General features: G+C 43.2%; 1 protein-coding gene across 3 annotated transcripts in view; it reads left to right on the forward strand.

The window, feature by feature from the left end:
- Positions 1 to 21,359, forward strand: part of ARMC8 (armadillo repeat containing 8) — a 99,036-nt gene that overhangs the window by 11,172 nt on the left and 66,505 nt on the right. For 2 of the 3 annotated variants that reach the window (XM_056121312.1, XM_056121313.1), the window contains exon 2: positions 14,865 to 14,941. The exons of the other annotated variant lie outside the window; for it this stretch is intronic. In XM_056121312.1, the coding sequence (XP_055977287.1) occupies positions 14,865 to 14,941 (77 nt within the window). The remainder of the gene's footprint in view (positions 1 to 14,864; positions 14,942 to 21,359) is intronic. 3 annotated transcript variants of the gene reach the window in all.

Consider the following 21,359-nt stretch of genomic DNA (forward strand, 5'->3'; position numbering starts at 1 on the left):
CCGCTCGAGCAAATCGATGAACAACGGGAGGACAGTGACAGTGACAGTTTGTTTGGGGGCTATACCCAGTGTTGCTCAGGGGTTAGTCCTGGCTGTGCACTCAGGGACAGAACCTTGGTCAGCTGCATGCAAGGCAAGTGCCAACCTGCTGTACTATTGCTCCAGCCCTATCTTTTTACTTCTTTTATTGCAGAAAACGGACCTGGAGAGACTGACCAGCTTACCATCATGCTATTAAGTACTGTGCCAAATAAAAGAGTTAAAAAAAAAAGTATAGTGGGGTTTGAGTCCCACTACCACAAATGGTCTCCTGAACACAGAGTCAGGAGTAACTCCCAGATACAGCCAGGTGTGGCCTATTCACCTTTTAAAATATATATATATATATATATATATATATATATATATCTTAAAGTTAGTACGGAGTGTCTAGGGCAGATTTTCAAACAATTTGAAAAAATCTGTGCACAGCTCTTTATTTTAGGATTTTGTTTTCAAATATTTGATCACTAGTTTGTTTTCTATTTATTTTTTAATATGTTCTATATAGAAAGTCTAGTCAGTCTTGTTTACTGAGAGGTCAGGGTTGCCTCTAATTCAAACAGATTAAGGTCAGGGTTGCCTCTTATCCAAATAGATTAAGTTAATATTGCATATTTAGTGGCTGGAAAGATGACAGAGATCTGGACAGTTGCTTTGCATGTGTTGCTCACATGCCAGGAGTGACTGAGTGGCCCCTGAGTGCTACCAGGTATGTACCAAAGTCCCGTATGTGCACATACAATGTAAATACTTGTAATATGTGTATTTAGGTATTTTCATTATTGTATTTGTGAGTAAAGCACATTGTATTGTATTTAAGAAATTCCCATTGATGACTAGTATGTCACATAACTTTATAAAATCACAAGTTGCTAGAGGCTGCAGGATAGTAATTGTTGGTTAATCTGTTTGGTTTTTTTTTTTTTTTGGTCACACCTGGTAGTGCTCAGGGGTTTCTCCTGGCTTTATGCTTAGGAATTACTCCTGGTGGTGCTCGGGGGACCATATGGGATGCTGGGAATCAAACCCAGGTCGGCCTCGTGCAAGGCAAATGCCCTACCCGCTGTGTTATCCTCCAGCACCAAATTGTTGGTTAATCTGGTGATTGAGGATTCTGTGACTCTCTGGACACACCCAAATGAATCCTATGATGATGAAAGATTAAGGATAAAAACAGTAGTGAAAATACTATCAGAACTGTCTGAAAGAGTTGCTGAGAATCTCATTGAGTCCTAACAGGGCATGTAGTCAGCCAGAATACAAGTATTAACAACAGCAGCAAAAAAACACTGGGAGATAACGCAGAGGATGAATGTGCCACACACATACTACAGTCCAGTCCCTAGTACTGCCTGGTTCCCCAGAATCTTGAACATCAGAATCTTGAGGTTTTTGGGGATGGGAGTGGGGGTTGGGTTAGACCCACACCTGCTGTGCTCAGGGCTTCCTGCTGGCTCTGCTTGAGAGCACTCTTGGAGGGGCTCAGGGGACCATAAGTGTTTCTGGGACTCAAACTAGGGATTGCTGTGTGCAGGGCAAATGGCCTTACCCCTGCCCTATACTCTCTCTCTGGCCCCTAAATTTTGAATTTGAAATAGCACTTAAGTACTTTCTTCTAACCTTTCTTTGGGAGATAGTGGGAACTTTGGAAATTGAGGAGGGTCATGATTGTTGCCTGCAAGGAAAAGGTTAACCTGTTAATGACATGTGTATCAAATATGTATATATATTTGTGGTTCCATGAGGATACGGATATTTCCCCTCAAAATTAGGAAGGAATTGTTAATAGTTAAATTTGTTCAATAGTGAAATTAACTCTTTGACACAGAAATTCTATATGACATCGAAAGTCTTCAGACAACAGTGAAACAGTATTTAAGATTTTTGTGGTGGCCTGTGATTTAAAATTAAGGCACAGTTTTGTAAAATGCTGATTTTAAAGTACAATGGGTTTTTTCAGTTGTAGTAAAATAGATTTCTAATACTCTGGGTTGTGCGAGCCCTTGTTTCTGGAGGAGAAATACAAACACATTAGATGTCTCTGGGCTTTAAAGTGAATAATTGGCACTTACGACTGATGCAAATCATATATTCAGTTGTCACTTCATAAAATTGCCAACGTGATGGAAGGAAGTGTTTGTATTTTGAACAGAAAATTTTGGAGGCATCAGAAAATCAAATTTTGGTTTGGCAATGGGAAAGAGGTTCTGGGGCTCCCTCTGGCGCATTGAGCTGTTTGGGGTTGGGACCAATAGTTCAGTGGTTAGACACCTGCTTTGCTCAAATCCATGGTGTGGCCCCATATGCCTTGTCCCTGGAGCTCCACTGTCTGCAGCCCCTGGCACCCCAAATTTCTAGTCCCATCACAGCTAAAGGGGTGTGAGCGCTACAGGGGCGTGGCTCCCAGCTAGCACCCCAACTGGGAAAAGGTGTGTGAGCATGATAGTGGTGACCTGGCTATCCCTGGCACTGCGGGGCTTGGGCAGCGTTGCTCACTGTGGTGTCAGCCTGAGTTGTTGAAGTGGGGTACACACTTCGTCCTTCTTTACTAGCAGAGAAGTACTCACGCAGCGGTGTGTTTGCTAGTGGACATGTTTGACAGTGATGTTGCTTTTATCTTAGACGGAGGAGCTGTGTTCAGTCCGGTGAAGTGGCTGGTTTTTGTTGTGCACCTTTTTTTCCTGCAGAGTTCCCCACAGAGAGCACAATCGTTTTTAAAAGAATGCATTTGAAAGTCTTAGAAACCTGTTTTTTTACTGAAGTGGCAAAACACATTTTTTATGTATACTTTTAAAATGGAATCAGATACCAGACTCCGATCATTTAAAAGTGGATTTTTGGCCGACATATGACAGCTTTTGTCTTCTGGGGAGATGGGCCCCTGCTTGAGGACCCTCTCCCACTTTTGGTCCTTTCCCACCCGGAACGGCAGCACCTATCACTGGGATGGTGGAAATCCTTGCTGCTGCCTTAGGCACCCTTGCAGGCTTCTCGGTCCCCAAGAAGTCCCGGTCACTCAGCAGTCCATCCGGCTGCGTTGAGGCGTGTTGGATCTCAGGGCAGGACTTCTTGGACTTTTCAGTAGAGAGCTGCAACATGCATGAGCATTGCCGAAAACATCTCGGTTCATTACACATTTGAATTCAAATTAATTTTCAGTTGTTTCATGTTCAGAAACATTTTCCTGACCTGTCCACTCAGGACAGGCACATAGTTAGGAGACTGGGTCTGAGTTTCCCTCCCGCTTCCTTGTGCCTGCAGTGGTATGCTGGATGGAAACTGTGCTTGCAAATGTTTTCCTTCCTAGGATGTAGAGCCCCTCAGTGTGTTTTTGTATTGCTTACCTAGTGTGTTTAGCCATTTTCATCATTCTCCCCTCTTTGAAATGTAAGTTCTGCACAGTTGACTTGGATTTTTTTTTTTACTTTTGTTTAAATATTTAAATATTGACAGTTTGACCTTTGTGTCAAGTCCCAAATGTTATCAATATATCATTGCAATAGTAAATTGCATTTCCCAAACCACCATGGTGTTGTGTCTTGTCTACCTGATGCCCTTGTTTTGTCCCTTCACTTTTCACTTGGGGAAGTTAGTGCAAACTAGCACTTTCAGATGAGCTGTGCTTACTGTTTCTGTAGAACCAACCACTCAACCCCTTCAGTATTTCAATATGTTAGGTAATGGTATGTTGACTTTCTTTTTCTTCTATTTTTTTTTTTTTTGCGGGGGGCACACTGGCGATGCTCAGGGGTTACTTCTGTCTTTGCACTCAGGAATCCTGACGGTGCATGGGGAACCATATGGGATGTGAAGGACTGAACCCAGGTCAGCCATATGCAAGGCAGGAGTCCTACCTGCTGTACTATCGCTCTGGCCCCTCTTGTATCTGTTTTTTTTGGTGGTGTTTTAGGAGTACGCACTGCCAGGCTCAGGGTATCCTCTGCACCCCTGGCTGTTCTTGGGGATCCATTTAGTGTTGGGGATTGAATCCCCAGGGGCCTCTTGCATGCCTTTGTCTAGCCCTTTGAGCTATCTCTTCAGCCTCCTGCATTCCTTGTTGGGGTCCTACATGGCAGTGCTCTGGGGCTCCTCCTGGCTCTGCTGGAGGCTTGCTCCTGGTGGCACTTAGAGGACCACGTGTAGAACTGAGCCTCTTGTGTTACAAAGCATGTGCTGACCTAGCCCTTGTGTTCATTTTTTCTCCCTTGTGACCATCTTTAATGTTACCTTATGTGCCGTGGGTTGCTCTAACCTATTTGCTTACCTGTTATCTTTGTGTACTCTGAACCCTTGAAAGGAAGGGACACTGTCTTACTTATCCACTTCCCTCACCTCACACAGTACTCGGCAGAGTAAAGATGTTCACATGTTGGATTTCAGCTTGGAATAGGCTTTATATGTTGATGCGGTGCTGCAGAATTTGTTAATTAAGCCACTTCCAAGCATGAGGCACCAGTGCGGCGTGCCAGCGTCAATGTGTTAAACCAAAACTCAAACATCCTACTTAGCTTTTTGTTTCTTTCATCTCTCTCCTAAACATCATGAAGCTTTATCTTGAAGTTCAGGTCGTTTGTGGAATAATAGATTTATGAAATGATAAATAATAGATAAATAAATAAATAATAGATTATGAAATAATAGATTTATGAAATTATTTATGAAATAATAAAAGGTAAAGGTAAAGGCCCTCCCGTTGATCGTCGATTTGCTCGAGCGGGCCCAGTAACATCTCCATTGGAGACTTTGTTGTTACTGTGTCTGGCATATCGAATACTCTCGGTAGCTTGCCGGGCTCTCCGAGAGGGGCGGAGGAATCGAACTCGGGTCGGCCATGTTGGCCGCTTGTAAGGCAAACGCCCTACCCGCTGTGCTATCGATAGATTTATGAAATAATAGATTTATAAAAATCCAGATCCCGGAACCGTGCGGCCGCATTCGCGGCCCTGCGACATCTTATCAGAACTTTTTTTTATGACATCTTATTGTCTCTTTCTTACTTTGGACGAACTTGCAGGCTATCGAATGTAGCCTGCCCACAGGGCAGAGTCTGGCAAACTCCCCGTGGCGTACCAAATATGCCAAATACCAGTAACAATGATGGTTCTCATTCTCCTAAAGAGCCTTGAATATCATCTCAGGGCTAGGATGAAAGAGACGTTACTGGGGCCTGCTCGAGGCAATCGACGAATAACAGGATGATGAAATGAAAAAATGAAATGAAATGCTGATGGCAGGAGGGGTTAGGTACTACCAGGTCACGGCTGTCAAGGCCCATGAAATCATGTGTTCTGGCCCTGGCCCCTGCTGGGACAGACACATATGCTTGTTGTCAGCTGCCCATGTCCCATCTGCCTGTATTGTATGCCCTGCCAACGATGTTATAAATATCCAAATGGCCCTTGGCAGAATAAGGTTCCCTGTATTGAATGTTCTTTGTCAACTGCAACATATTAAATAAATGTCAGCATTGGGGCTGGAGTGATAGCACAGCGGGTAGGGCATTTGCCTTACACGCGGCCTGACCCTGATTCGATCCCCAGCATCCCATATGGTCCTCTGAGCACGGCCAGGAGTAGTTCCTGAGTGCAGTAACCCCTGAGCATCGCCAGGTGTGACCCAAAAAGCAAAAAGCAAAAAAAATGAATGTCAGCATTAAAAAAATATCATGTCTTCCTTTTTTTTTTCCTTCTGGATTGGTTGTGTAAGAGAGAACACTATAGATCTATCAGTCCCTGGCTTGATGGTCTTCACTGTGGTAGACAGAATTTTTTCCCGGTAACAACCTCAGTTAACTACAGCTGTAATGCAAGTCATTGGTAAAGCTCACACAAATTGTTACTTTATGCATTTTAAGCTGGTTTCTTTTTCAAAATCTCAAGTCATGGAAGGTTTGCAGTACTCTAGGGCTGCAGAGTAGTTTCTGGAGGGTGGGCAGGGATGGGGACAGGGGGTTTGGGGGATTCAGTGCACACACCAACAAAGTTTAAGGGGGAGCCACACCTGGTGGTGCTCAGGGGCTACTCCCAGCTGTGGGCTCAGAGTTGCTCCTGACGCGGTTCAAGGGAGAGACTGCGGTGCCAGGATTGAACCGGGGTCTCTGTAGGCAGAGCTTGTATGCCAGCCATTGAACTAGCTCCCTGGCTCCACAGCAGGGGGTTTTGGAGGGGCAGGTTGAAGGGGCAGTTTGGGCCACCGGAATGGTGCTCGGAGGCTGCTCCTGGCTCTGTGCTAAGGGCCCTCCAGGTGGGAGTTAGAGCAATCACATTCAGTGGCAGGACTGAGCCAGGCTTGGCTGAGTGAAGGCAGCTTCGTAACCCCTGTGTTATCTCTCCGGCCACTTGTAGTTGTATAATTTCAGCAGTCTTAGTTTGGGAGAAAACTGCTATTGTGAAGAAAATATTTTGAGTAATGAGGTTTAAATGTTAATAACAAAGAGAATATGAATACTTACTGGTAAAGCAATTACTTTTTTGCAGCTGTTTTTTTGTATAAAAAATTTTCTTGAAATCAGTATTTATATGCTGCATTTACATTTTTTCTGTGTTTTATTTCATTTGATCTCAGCTCTGAACTATGTGGTAATAACACTATTTCATAATTGAAAAGTCATTTATTTTTGCCTCGAGTTACAACTCAAGTCTTACAGTGCCAAGTCATTTATTATTTCTAGTACACAGTGCCTGAGTATTTTAGAAATTAAGAAAAACTTAATAAAGTATATGGAGAGGGAGACTTAAGTGAAATACATTTTATTATTTATCAATCTTTAAACATTAATTTGCTTAATAAAGTAATGATTTCACTCCAAAAACTTCAAACCCATTTATTTCTCGTTATTTGGGGTGAAATTCCATTTATGGCAAGTCTGGGATTTAATAATTTGTGTTTTTGAAACTCCCTTAAGAATTTTTTTTCTTTTAGGCAAGACTGTAATTCTCCCCAGTCAGAGCTAGATTATTTAGAAGACAGGCTAATTCAGTTTTGAGTTTTCAGGATGTCTGACCAAACATCAGTTACCTCTTAAGTTTTCCCTCTTTCTTTTGTGCTATTAAGGAAGGATAAAAACAGAGTAATATTAGATGCCAGTTTTGTCTCTAACACTCTTGGTTTATGGATATGGCTCTGTGACAATCAATTGTAGTACCATTTTTCTTCTTAAAACTATCCTGGATAATGAATTTGTCTCTTAGTCTGATAGGTCTCTTAGTTATCTGTGGTATTTTGACCAATTACTGCAAGCAGCTGGTGTTCTTAGCGTTTCTGTAAGTCAGGTGTGGCTTACCCACAGGCTCCGAGGCTTCGGTCAGGGTGTCAGTAGGAGACCTCTGTCCAAGCTCAGCTCAGCAGCTATTGGCAGGATGGAGTGCCATGTGGTGTGTTGAACTGGGGGTCTTGCCCTCCCTCTGGCCAGGGTCCTCCTCGCTTTCATACCATGTCGACCATTCCATAGGGCAACTCACAAGGAAATTTAGACTTTATACCTATCACCTCTCTTGCATTCTGTTTGCTAGGATTAAGTCTCTGTGCCTTGTCCTCACTCCGAGGTAGACATTGCCACATAGAGGCATGAATACCAGAAGGTGGAGATCATTGCAGCGCTGTGGTGGGCAGTACCTATTCATGGCTGTCACAGGAAGTCACCCAAGAAAAGAGAAATTGCTTCTATATAATATTTCTATATAATATTTATATAACATAATATTCTATGTAATATTTCTATATAACATTTCACCACTAGGCAACTTACTGCCTATTTCTGTTTTGTTTCCCTTCAAGGAGAAATTTGCTTGAAGCCCTCTTCCTTCTGATTCCTACTGCTCATCCCATGCTGGAGATCTAACTCTTTTCAGAATTCATTCTAATTTGCAAATTTCTGATGAAGGAATCCATGTACATTTTTCCTAATATAATTTCGCATGATGGTACTAAGCATAAATTGTACTTTTGCAGTGGCTTTTAAAAAAAGATTTCAGATATCTAAAATGAGGTTTTGAAGGCGTATTATTGCATTTTGTTGAAACCTATGTTAAAAAGTGGAGCAGTAGTAACAGTGGGTAGGGCGCTTGTGTTACATATGGCCAACCTGGATTCAATCCCTGGCATCCCACCTGTTCTCCTGAGCCCGCCAGGAGTGATTTCTGAGTGCAGAGCTAGGAGTAACCCCTGTACATTGCTGGGTGTGACTCCAAAACAAAGAGAGACCATAAAACCAGTAGAGTTCATGGTCCGAGCCTCGCTTTCCTTGATGGATACAGGCGCAGCTGGTTGCCTGGTGTGCTTGCTCTCTGGGCTGGGTGAAAGGAGGAATGTGTACATTCCCTTCCAGCTACTGGACGCTCCAGAAAGGAATGTAAAAGGCTGATCGTGGGGCTGGAGAGAACGAGTAGGGCGTTTACCTTGCACGCAGCTAACCCGGGTTCAATTCCCAGCATCCCATATGGTCCCCTGAGTACCGCAAGAAGTAACTCCTGAGTGCAGAGCCAGGAGTTACCCCTATGCATCACCAGGTGTGACCCAAAAAGAATAAAAAAAGGCTGATTGTGTTTTGAAATAAGAACGAAGCCACTTATTGAAAGGACAGAACATCAGACCTTCCGACCTTTGCATCAAGCAGGTGGAATTGGGAGCCCAGGTGTTTCTTGTGTTTCTGGAGTAAAGCTACTCAGATCACCCACAGTGGCAAGAATGAAGAGCCCCTGATGAATCATTCCTTTTTCTTTTTTTAATTTTTATTAGTGAAACACCATGAGGTACAGTTGTAGATTTACCAATTTTTGTGCTTGGGTTTCGATTATACAATGATCAAGTACCCATCCCTCCACCAGTGCCCATTTTCCACCACCATGGATCCCAGTATCCCTCCCAAACCCATTCCCCCCATCCCACCCTGCCTCTGTGGCAGGGCATTCCCTTTTGTTCTCTCTCTCCTTTTGGGTGTTGTGGTCTGCAAAAGAGGCATTGAGTGGCAATCATGCTTAGTCCATAGTCTACTTTCAACATGTATCTCTCCTCCTGGGAGGATCCTCCAAACACCCTTTATTTGGTGCTCCCTTCTCTATCTGAGCTGCCCTTTCCCCTAGAGTGCCCAGCTGGCCTCTAAGCCAGAGAGGCAAAAATGTATAGTCGAAATGACATCTGCACTTGTTTGTTCATTGCAGCACTCTTTACAATAGCCAGAATCTGGAAAAAACCTGAGTGCCCAAGAACAGATGACTGGTTAAAGAAACTTTGGTACATCTACACAATGGAGTACTATGTAGCTGTTAGAAAAGATGAAGTCATGAATTTTACATATAAGTGGTACCACATGGAAGCTTTGTAACTGCATCTCACGGTGATTCAGTAAAAAGAAAAAAAAAAGAAAGAAATTACTGATAAAATTACTTGTTCCCCCCCCCACCCCACGCATCATGATCTACAAGACTGTTAGTGATGCAGTGTTCCAACCCCTCACTTCCTGCAAGTGTCAGCATCCTTTCACCAGTGTCTGAAGTTCTCCTTCCACTCCTCACCCCACCCACTTTGACAAACTCATTCTTAAAGAAAAATGTAATTATTAAAGTTTAGGTCACATGTTAACAATAGCGTTAACAATTATGGTTTTGATATACAGTTACCTCACTACTATCAAAGCGCCTAAGACCCTTTACCGAGGTCCTTATGTTACTTCCAGTCTACCTCTATTTTCTCCCCCACCCCTTCCTTGGCATTCTTAGTTCTATAATCTTGGGCCAAAGGTTTGGCAACATTTGCTGCCTTTCATTCCCTGGGCTTGAGTCTCTTGTATACCACCAGTGAGAAAAATGAGTATTTGTCCTTCCTCTGACTTCAGTTTATGTGATGCCATCCAGTTCCATCCAAGTTGCAGTGAACTGCATGACTTTGTCTTTTCTTATAGTTGCATAATTAATTCCATTCTGTATATGTGCCATGGTTTCTTTATTCATCTGTCACTGGCTGTTTGGGTTGTGCCCATATTCTAGCATGGTACTGAGTGCTGTGATGGGCATCAGTGTACATTTATCTTTACAAATTGTTTTTGTGTTTGGGGGTATAGATGCCAAGAAGTGGAATCATAGGGTTGTATAGATGCTCAATTCTTTCTTTTTAAAGAAATCTTCATGCTGCTTTCTACCAACAGTGAATAAGGGTTCCTTTTCATCTTATCCAAGTTATTTTTCTTTTTCATATTTTTTGGGTTTTTTTGGGTGAGCTAAGCCATACCCAGTGCTCACTCCTGGCTCTGTGCTCAGGGATCACTTCTGGCAGGGCTTTGGGAACCATAGGGAGTGCCAAGGATAATACCTGGGTTGCCCGCATGAAAGGCAAGTGCCCTTCCTGTTGTACGATTGCTCTGACCCCTGCTTTTCTTTTTTATATTACGTCTTCAAAATATACCATACATTTTATCTTATTTGCGGGCCTTATTTAGATTAGAAATATTTGATGTGCATAGGTTTAATAAAATTTCACTTCTCTAAGTAGCTCTAAACATTTTCTAATAATTAAATTTAGTATTGATTTAAACATTTTAACTATGGTGAAAAAATATTGATTCCATTTGGATCACATTTCAGGGCCAGTAGCCATAGGGGCCGCTGGCCGTCCTGTTGACTGGCACAGCTCCTTTCCTCAGCCTCTCTGCCCTGACCTTCCCTCCCCTCCCACTGCTCTCTCCTCTGCTCCTGAGTGAGGCATTGGAGCAACCTTCTGCTCTTCTTCCCCAGCAGGTACTTATTTCACAGCCATTGCGTTTCCTCCTCTTTGCCAGAACCTCTGTCCGCAGAGAGCTGATTGTCTCCTTCGCCTTTTCAGGTCTTTGCTCAAATACCACCTTCTCAGTGAAGCTCTCCCTGTTAGCCTGTTGGGTACCAGGTGCCTTGGCTCCCAAGTTCTTACATTTGCAGCCTGCATTTTGACAGAAGAGGGAGAGGGCAGAGGTCATCTGTTCTACAGAAGGATAAGAGTGAAATAGAATTGGTGAGGCAAAAGCATGGTGTGAATAAGACTGAATAAGGAACTGTAGCCCCTCAGCCTGTTATTACAGAGGCACCTGAAAGGATCATTTTTTGTCTCCATCACTGAGTCTCTTACATATTGTAAAATCTATTTTTTTTTTTGTTTGTTGTTTTATTTGATGTGGGGAGGGCACATCTCTGGCACTGCTCAGGGCTGTTCTTGACTCTGTGCTCAGAAATGACTCTTGGTAGTGCTCAAGGAACCATGAGCAGTGCTGGGGATTGAACCCGGATTGGCAGGATGCAAGGCGAGAGCCTTAATCCCTTAATCCCTGGACCAACTCTCTGGACCACAAACTGTGAGTTTGTAAATGTAAGACTCTTACATCCTCTTGAGCCTTCTTTGGGACCTAGCATAGAACTTACTTTGGGCAGGCACACCCATGGGTGATCTGGGTTTACTCCTGGCTCTGCACTCAAGGGTCACTCCTGGAGGGGCATGGGAGACCATACGTGGTGCTGAGGATTGAATCTGGGTTGACTCCACGCAAGGCAGGCGCCCTTCCCACTAGCCTGTCACTCCGGCTCCACCTGGCATAGAACTTTGTCTATCATGGGCCCCGTTGGTTAGTTTGCAGTGGTGTGTGCTGCGGTGGCCTCTCTGCCTTCCCTTTCTTAGTGCCCCGCGGTTGGTGTACTCGCTGAGGGAGTTTTGTGCGTGTTCCCGTGTGGCTGTGCTTGTGCTCGTGATTCTTTCCTCGTCTATTTTCTCTTTTAGTTTTCTAGAACCAACTCCTCTAAGAGCCTTTGTTGATTCTTCCAGTTTACCTCCCTCCACAATGCTGCCTTTATGTTTGTAGACTTCTGTTTTATTTTGTAGTAGGAAATAGAAACATTTGAACACAGTTGCAATAGAATATGAATTAGGATCTGTAAGAGGCTGTGCCTTATTACTACTTTAAGAAAATAAACTACTTGAGAGCCAGAGAGATAGTGTAGCGGGTAGGGCGTTGGCCTTGTACGCAGCTGACCCTGGTTTGATCCCCAGCATCCTATCTGGTCCCCCTAGCATTGTCTGGAATAATTCCTGAGCACAGACAGGAGTAACCTGAGCATTGCTGGGTGTGACCCAGAAACCAGAAAAAGAAAACTTTAATGCTTTTCTCAGCGCCTTGTTAAATCAAAGTAACCAAAGACAGTAGATTCTCAATACCTATTAAATTGGATTAATCTGAAAGAGAGCAGTAAAGAGGATTTGTATTAATGAGCAAGACTTGGTTGTTTAAGAATCAGGTCTTAAACTGAAGTGTCTTTTTAAATTTTTTTTATTATTTATTTATTTATTTATTTTGCTTTTTGGGTCACACCCGGCGATGCTCAGGGGTTACTCCTGGCTCATGCACTCAGGAATTACTCCTGGCAGTGCTCGGGGGACCATATGGGATGCTGGGAATTGAACCTGGGTCGGCCATGTTGGCTGTGAGCAAGGCAAACGCCCATTGCTCCAGCCCCTGAAGTGCCTTTTTTTAAACCACATTAATAGATATAGGGTCGAGGCCGGAGAGATGGTACTGGTCTAAGGCACTTGGCCAGGCCTGGTTCAGTCTCTGGTAATGCAGATGGTACTCCGGGCATCACCAGGGGTGACTCAGCACAGAACCAGGAATACCCTCTAGAACTCTGGGTGTTGCTCAAAAACCAGTGAAAAATGTGTGTGTGTGTGTGTGTGTGTGTGTGTTTGTATAAAGTGTGTGTGTGGGGAGGAGTGGGGGGCCGGGTGAAAAAAGAAATAGTGGGAGAGTGTGGAGAGGAACAATGAAAGCACATCAGTGCCTGTCCAGATGAAGAAGTTTCCGTGTTGGGAAACCGGGAGAGCACAGGTGTGGAGATGGCCTGGTACAGCTCACTGACTTTCCTACAGGAATGCTGTTTGCATGCTTTATCTAGGGTTTTGCTCAAAAATAACTTCTTTTTTGGAGGTGGGGAGGGTTGTGGCCCACAGTGCAGGGGATAGCACCAGCATCAGCTACGTGCAGAGCCTGTAACTTCTCCACCCCCTCTCCAGCCCTCTGAATACATGTGTACAGCTGTTGTGTCCCTTCTTAAGCCAGGACAGTCTGACACCTGGATAGATCATTCCCTTATTTGTTAACCAAGGGATTGGGGTGAATATTTACTAGTGAGCATCCTTCTGGGATCAGAGAGACAGTTCCGGGTTTAAGGCATGAGCAGTTCGATTTCCTGCACCACCAGAAGGAATAAGTGTCTGCTCATGCCTGGTTTGGCCCCTCCCTTTCCCCCGATTCTTCTCACTCTCTTTTCTGTTGTTTTGAGGAAACCAGAACCTGTTAGCAGATACTTCAGTGATATCCTGGTAGACATCAGCATTATCCTCAGTTTGCTTATTTTCTACAGTTTGTTCTTTAAACATGGAATACATACTAAAACTGACTTTTGAGTCATGTATGAGAGTATCTTGGTAGTTGACTGATAATAGAAAAATATTTTTTGAATTTTAAATTTTCCCTGGGCTGGAGCGATAGCACAGCGGTAGGGCGTTTGCCTTGCACGCAGCCAACATGGCCGACCTGAGGTCGATTCCTCCGCCCCCTCAGAGAACTCGGCAAGCTACCGGGAGTATCTCGCCCGCGCGGCAGAGCCTGGCAAGCTCCCCGTGACGCATTCGATATGCCAGACACAGTAACAACAAAGTCTCCAATGGAGACGTTACTGGGCCTGCTTGAGCAAATCCATGAACAAGGGAGGACAGTGACAGTGTGATCAAATTTTCCCTATTGGCAGGAGTAAGAGTTCACGCAGTTTTTTTCTTGTTTTAAATAATGTGAAATACAGAAAGTTAAATATAAAAATTAAGAATTGCACTCCCAGTATTACATGAAGTAAATAATAGATTCCTGCTGTTTTAAGACATAAAGCAGTAGGGAATACCCACAACACAAAGCAAGGTAAGTAGCCCTTGCTTTTACTCTGCCTTAATTAATTCAGACCAGATAATGGTTGGATCTAGAAATTACCTTAAACTTTAATTGTTTTTCCCTCACAGAAAGTGTGACAATTTTCACACTTTTCATCATTTTCTGTTATTTTTTAAAAATAGGAGCCATAGCACAGCGGGTAGGGCATTTGCCTTGCAGGTGGCCGACCCGGGTTTGATCCCCCAGCATCCCATGTGGTCACCTGAGCACCGCCAGGAGTGATTCCTGAGTGGAAAGCAAGGCGTAACCCCTGTGCATCGCCAGGTGTCACCCTCACCCCCCAAAAAAGCGACAAAAAATAGGGGCCACAAGCCAAGAAGGGTGGGGTGGCGGCTTTGTGAGGCCATGGACCACACTAGGGGTCTTGCGCGCCAGCTGAACTGCCCTGTGGGCTGACTTACCTTGAGACGGTCTGTGAGCTCCCTCTCACCCTAGCTCCGTTGCCACTCCGTGACTGAGAAGTTCTTCCTCTTTTTCCTTGCTGGAAGACTGAGCAACAGATTATTCTTTCCTTTCAGTAGTACTAAACAGAAGTATCACTCTTACCTTATATTTGTCTGTGGGTGACATTCAGCCATCATTGAAGAGACTTGCTTCTTAGTGTTTCTGCCCGTTTCCTATTGTTGGCAGAGCTTGCCTAGTTCACTGGAAGCTCTACTGTCCAGATACATTTAGTGAGAAGTGGCTATCTCCTTCCCCATCTTACTATCTTATCACAAGCTTCTCTCAGAGTGACTTAATGTAAGTATTTTATGGAAATCAGTGCAATTGTCTTAAGATCTGTAGCTATTTGCTGTTGTGGGTGATACTGTAAACTTTGTGATGTACATGGCATCAGATGTGATCGTTTTTCCCCCCCACTTTCTAGGAAGTAACAGCTAGCAGTCGCCACTATGTTGACAGGCTATTTGACCCTGATCCCCAGAAAGTTCTCCAAGGTGTCATGTAAGTAGTATGTATTTAAGAGTTTATCCAAAATGTCTTGTTTGTTTTCATGTTGAATCTACCCAATCTGTATATACTTTTGAATATGCAGCTACAGCTTTTTTTCTTTCAATTCACAAAGACCCCTTGACTTTTATATCTTGAATATTAGACTGTAACTGTCTTTTGGATAACTGTTAACTGGCATGGTTAGCTTGTTTTTTGTAGAATTTTTTTTTTACACAAAATGTTTCCTTTATTGAATAATTTAATGACTTTAATATCCAGCAAAAGTTAGTGAATAAATTGATAATTTTTAATAATATTTTATAATAGAAAAGTCAGTAGGTTTGTTTCATTTTCATTTTGATTAACTTATTAACTGAAAGATTTTAATATCCTAGTGTGTATGTTAATGAATAGTGAGTTTTTTCATAAGTAAGCCAATCTTGATTTTTAATTTTTATTCAGTTTGCTTTTTGGCCACACCCAGCAGTGCTCAGAGGTTACTCCTAGCTTTGCACCCAGCAGTGCTCAAGAGTTACTCCTGGTGGTACACAGGGGACCATATGGGATGCCAGGGGTTAAGTTATGTGCCAGGCAAGCTCCCTACCTGTTGGACTATCGCTCTGGCCCCTGTAGGCCAAACTTTAAACTCCTTTTATTCAGGATGTGCCTTAATTTGGGGCCACATATCAACTAGATTAAGGATGTATGTATGTATTTCACACAAGAATTACTGCTGGGTTTTTGTTTTTGTTTTGTTTTTTAGTGGAGACTGAGGTTTGGGGAGCTTCTCCAGTGTTTGGGGCCTGGGAAATATTCCCAGAGACAGCTCAGCTTGGCTGTGCAGGTCGTATGGTTTTCGTCCTTCGGCCTGGTTATGTTGAAGGCTGCCAGGCTGTTCTGGCAGTGCCGTGGTTGGGGGCATTTGCTAGGGATAATACATGGCACCCTCTGCATTAGGAGCCTGGGCTATCTCTCAGCCCCAGACAGAGCTGCTTCAGGTAAGTAATTAGAATACTAGTTTGAAGTAGAATTGACATTATTTATTCTTGAAGTTCCTGTCTTAACTAATTTTGAAAATAATATTCTGGTTTTCCATGATGTTAGGTTTCAGAGTTCTGTTTAGGAATAAATGTTCATACTTAATTGACTAAAATTATTTCTCTCATTTTCTTTTTCACTCTTTCAAGTTTTAGTGGCAAAATTTTTATTTTCTCTTGGCTGTGATTGCCTTAAGAGTATTCTAGACATATGCTAGGATATGTACTTTACATCCTATTTTAATATTTGAGTTCGATTTCTCTACCACACTGACAAAAAGTAGCCTCTCATAGAGCAAAGAATGAAAGTAGTGGGTTAGCTTTCATGTAAAAGTAGATATCTGCTGAGTCCATTGATAAGCAGAAAAATTTAAGGCAAATATGTTGGTAGCATCTTAATATATATTCTCGCATGCTTAAAGGCATGTCCTCTAGGCTATGTTTTTAACTTTACTGTCTCGTATTCTTATATCAACTCAAAGATGATTCAGTGTGTCTGATATCAAGATAGAGCTTGTCTTGTGAGAGGACTTATGCTTCAAACACCCTACTATCCTCTGTCCAGACAATCAGACTTGAACTGCTTAAGACATGTCACTTATACATTTCCTGTGTCTATCAAAGCGTTTTGTTAACCACTTCAAAATGTTCTTTGTAGTAATGATTCCTGTTCGTTCTGCTCTATTTAATCTTTCATGACTGGACTACTAGTTGAATTGATTGATTCCTTCAACAGACATCCAGTGAGTGCCTACCAGGCGTTAGATCCTGTGGTAATAAGGGGGTTTATGAGCATGAATCAAGGGGTCATAGCTCTGGAGGACCCAGAATCTAATAGAGGAGTCTGGTAACTAAAAGAACAGCTCTCTGAAGTTTGAGTTCCAGATGTTGTAAGCATAGGGCATCGTGAGACTCTAAAGGATAGACGCCAGTCATTTAGACTGTCAGAATACCAGTCAGACAGAATACCAGTCAGAATACCAGTCTCCTCCCTGTTATTTTGTTTCCAGCCCATTGCTATTGAGTTGATCTTTCTTATTGAGTCACTGTTTTTTCCCCATGTTCTTTCTTGAGTCAGAGACATGATTGCTTCTTAATCGGTCTCCCTTTAGTTTGTCTTGCCTCCCTGTCACTTTTCTGACTCGTAGATCTACCCCAAAGAGAACTTTGATCTTTCTTTTTTGGTTTTGGGGCCATAAGTAGTGGTGCTCAGGGGTTACTCCTGGCTCTGCACTCAGAAATTACTTCTCCTGGTGTTTGGGGGGCCATATAGGAGGCCAGGGCTCGAACCTGGGTCGGGCGCTGTACTTGCTGTCTCTTTACTTGGGAACTTCTTTTTCTTACTTTCTTTCTTTCTTTCTTTCTTTTTTTTTTTTTTTTTGCTTTTTGGGTCACACCCAGCAATGCTCAGGGGTTACTCCTGGCTCTGCACTCAGGAATTACTCCTGGCGGTGCTTGGGGGACCATATGGGTTGCTGGGAATCGAACCCAGGTCCGCCACGTGCAAGGCAGATGCCCTACCCGCTCTGCTATTGCTCCAGCCCCTGGCTTGGGAACTTCTTAATCTTTGCTTCTGGTACTGCCCCCAGAAACATGCCATGTGTTTTCAGTGTCATCTACAAATGGCTTTTCCTTTTTGTACTTGCATCCACTTATCCAAATCCTGCCATTTTCTAGGGATTGCATTTGTTCTTATCATTGCCTCAAGACCCACTAAGCATTCCCTTTATAATGTAAATTATAAATTGTTAGTACTATCTTTCTTTCCCCAAGGAAGCTATAAACTCTTCAGATGAGGCATTCTGGTAGGTGTTGCCTTCGGAACTTCTTTATAGAGCCTGGCATAGTGATAAGGTGCTCATTGTTGAATTTTAGTATTATATAAGTTGAATATGTCCCCCAACATTACAAGATGGTAGACATAAGATCATGGGGCTGGTGAGATAGTACAGCAGGTAAGGCATGTACCTTGCCCATGACTGACCCGAGTTCAATTCCTGGCACCCCTTATGGTCTCCTGCCAGGTATGGCCTCTATACCAAAAAATAATAATTTTTTAAAAGTAAAAAGACTGTATTTCTCTGGTCTGCTGAGAAAGGATGTCATTTTACTAAAGATTGGAAATGTTTTTATTTGTGTAAATGTAAAATTGAAATAAAGTAAAAGGGAAATGCACTTACCAGTTTTTTCTGACTTTCTGATACATTGTGGGTGATGAAGGAAACTGCCTGGCTTAAAGGATGAGGGAGAACACAGACTCGAGAGGGGCACCTTCAGGAAAATGCAGCCGAGTCTTAAGTGTCTGTGAGTTGGGACAAGTGCTTCTCAGGCTCGATGAACATTAAACAAAACAACGCAACGTTCAGTCCACTTCTAACTCTTGCTTGGTTTTGTCCTGCTTCTATCTTGGATGATAGTTCTGAGTTTGCATCGTAGAAAAATGGATTTCAGTGTGGTCCATTTTATGATGTATTGGTGGTAACTTCTCTGTCTAGGTAGATATTTTCAGGTCATGCTGATTTTCTTGCCTTTTTTGGGGGAGGAGGGATTGGTTTTAAAATTTTGTTCTCACTGATCTTGATTTAAAAAAATATGCATACATATATATATATCTGTGTGTATATTATCTATTTATATATATAGGCACAGAAGGCTCAAATTCTTACATGTTAGTGATACAGGGGCTTAATGGCTCCAACATGAGATACAACAGTTTTCACACACTTTCCTCTATAGAAACCTTTTTGGATCATTTTATTATTCATAACAAGAAATACAAAATAAATTACTTAGCATCAGCCTTTGGGGCAGACTTGGGTGGTGGTAGTAAAAATCGAAATAATGGTAGTGGGGAGGTATAATGGTGATGGGATTAGTGTAGAAATATTGAATGTAATCAATTACTGTGAACAACTTTATAAAATACATATTTTTTAAAAATTCATCTTGTTTCATTGGGAGTCATACCCAGTGTTGTGCAGGGCTTACCCCGGCTCTATACTTGGGGACCAATCTGGGCAATATTAGGGTACCGTCTGTGGTGCCAGGCATCTGATGGGGCAGCTGCGTGCAAGGCGAGCACCTCACCAACAGTACTGTCTGTACAAGGAGAAGGTGATGAGGGCAGTTTGACCACAGGGACCTGTTAGGGACACCTAATTCAGACCGGGGGTTGACTTGGTACGCTTGCTGGGGAAGGGACACTGATCTCTAAAGCCAGACCTGACCAGTAGTGAAGTTAGCAGGGGAAGGTGGGAGGGGACCCGCGGCATGGGGGTTGGGGGGAGCGGGAACAGGTGTGTGTGCACTGGGGATAAACAGCCTCACTGACAGACTTGAGACGGAGCCTCCCTCACCAGCTCTGCGTGACGGTGATGGTCACCTCCTTCAGCTTTAACGCTTTCATCGGGAGGATTGTAATATCCCTTTAATATAATGGCCAAATAGAACACTTTGCTGGCCATTATAATTTTCTTCTTTCTGTAGCATAGATTTTACGAATCAGAACCAGAGCACAGATAGCTTGTAGATACTAGTCTGCTTTAGTAATGTGTTCTCTTTAATCTGCTTCTGCTAGTAACTACCGAGTGCCTCTTTCATATTGTCTTCACAAACTGTTACGAAAACTTTAAAAAAATTGACTTTGAAAAGTTTTCTGTTTCCTTTTTTCCCCCCATAAAAATTTTATTTGGCATGATTTCAGATGTTTGAAATATGTGTTATAAGGTAGTGTGGGGGACACCCCATTTCTCTGTAGTTTCAGAAGAATTGGGAGAAATCTGGGGAAATACTCAGGCTGAGAATTCTAAAATAGAGAATCCATAGGCATCTGGCAGAAAATAGTCTCTGGGTGATTGCTGCCAAACGTTCATTTAGGCAGAACGCACTAAGGGAGGCCAGAGGGCAGAGGCAGATGGCAGCATTTGGCTGGAGTCCTAAACTGATGGTAAAGGGGGGTCGCTAGCAATCCCAGTGAGTTTCATTCTGTTTAATCCACATAAATTAAAAATAAAAACAAACAAAACCCTGCCTTTTTTTTTTTAAATCCTGTTAGCCTTTGGAGGATCTGAGGGATTAGACTCTGAGAATTAGTTCAGTCTTTCAGCACTGAGCTAATAGGTGGATAGAGTGTTTCAGCTCAAGAACTGTAAAAAAGCTGTTCAGAATTGGCGGGGGAGAATGACTTCAGCACATCACTGTGTCCGAGGGGTGTGTTTCTGCAGTGATTGATGTCACTGAGGAAGGTACTGCAGTTATTACCAGGGTTTTTCTGTGGCGCTTAATTTGGTTGATAGGGGGATGTTTGCTGATAGCATTTGGGTTTATTTTTTGTTTTATGGGCGAGGGCCTCCTGCCCTGCTCGACTGTGTGGCTTGGGCCTGATGTCTCGAGCCAGCATAGCAGAGCTGCTCCTGCCCAGCTGCACTGGGGCCTCTCTGGTGCTGCGGATCCAGTTCAGGGTTATGCACTGTTTTGCTGGGCTTCTGTCTATGTTTTGAGTCCTAGCCAGCTCCTTTTTGTCCATTTGCTTTGTTTTGGAGCCATGCCGGGCAGAGTTCAGGGGGCTGTTCCTCGTTCTGTGTTTGGGAGTGACCTCTGGATGTACTTGGGCGTCCCCCTTACACACTCCTGGGTTTGCAGGATGCAAGGTAAATGCTGTAACCACCTTTCCTATCTCTTTGGCTTTGTCTGTTGATTTTTATTTATTTTGGTCACCTACCCAGTGATGCTCAGGTGTTACTCCTGTGTTCAGGACTTACTTCTGGAGGTGCTCAGGGACCATATGGGATGCCAGGGATTGGACCTTGTTTGGACATGTGGAATCCAAGCATCCCGCTTGCTTACTGTCTCTCCCAGTTTTTTAAAACAATATCCCCTTCCAAACTGGACAAGCTGGCAGGCTACCTAATGTAACCTGCCCACACGACAGAGTCTGGCAAACTCCCCGTGGCCTTTCCAATATGCCAAATACCAGTAACAATGATGGGTCTCATTCTCCTAACTCTGAAAGAGCCTTGAATATGGCACTTTTTAAAAAAAATCTCAGGGCTAGGACGAAGGAGACGTTACTGGAGCCTGCTCGAGGCAATCGACGAATAACAGGATGGTCGTGATCGTGATCCCCTTCCACACTCTCTGTTTTCTACTTTTTCTTAAAAGACCACAGTTTGCAAACTATAGAACCTTTTTTCAGGATTGTCAGTTTTAAGGTTGGCAAAAGTTCCCGAGTTCTGTAGAGTTCTGCCTTGTAGAAGAGGGGAAGTTAGAATTTGATAGTGGATGAGCTGAACTTATTTTAGGATCTAAAGGAAATGGATGAACTGAGACTGAGCAGTAGTTTTGACACTCTCAGACCTGTCCTCCCTTATTTGTACATTCTGAAGTTAAATCCA

This window comes from Sorex fumeus, unplaced genomic scaffold, assembly GCF_029834395.1.
Source record: "Sorex fumeus unplaced genomic scaffold, SorFum_2.1 ptg000044l, whole genome shotgun sequence".
NCBI classification, from domain to species: Eukaryota; Metazoa; Chordata; class Mammalia; order Eulipotyphla; family Soricidae; genus Sorex; species Sorex fumeus.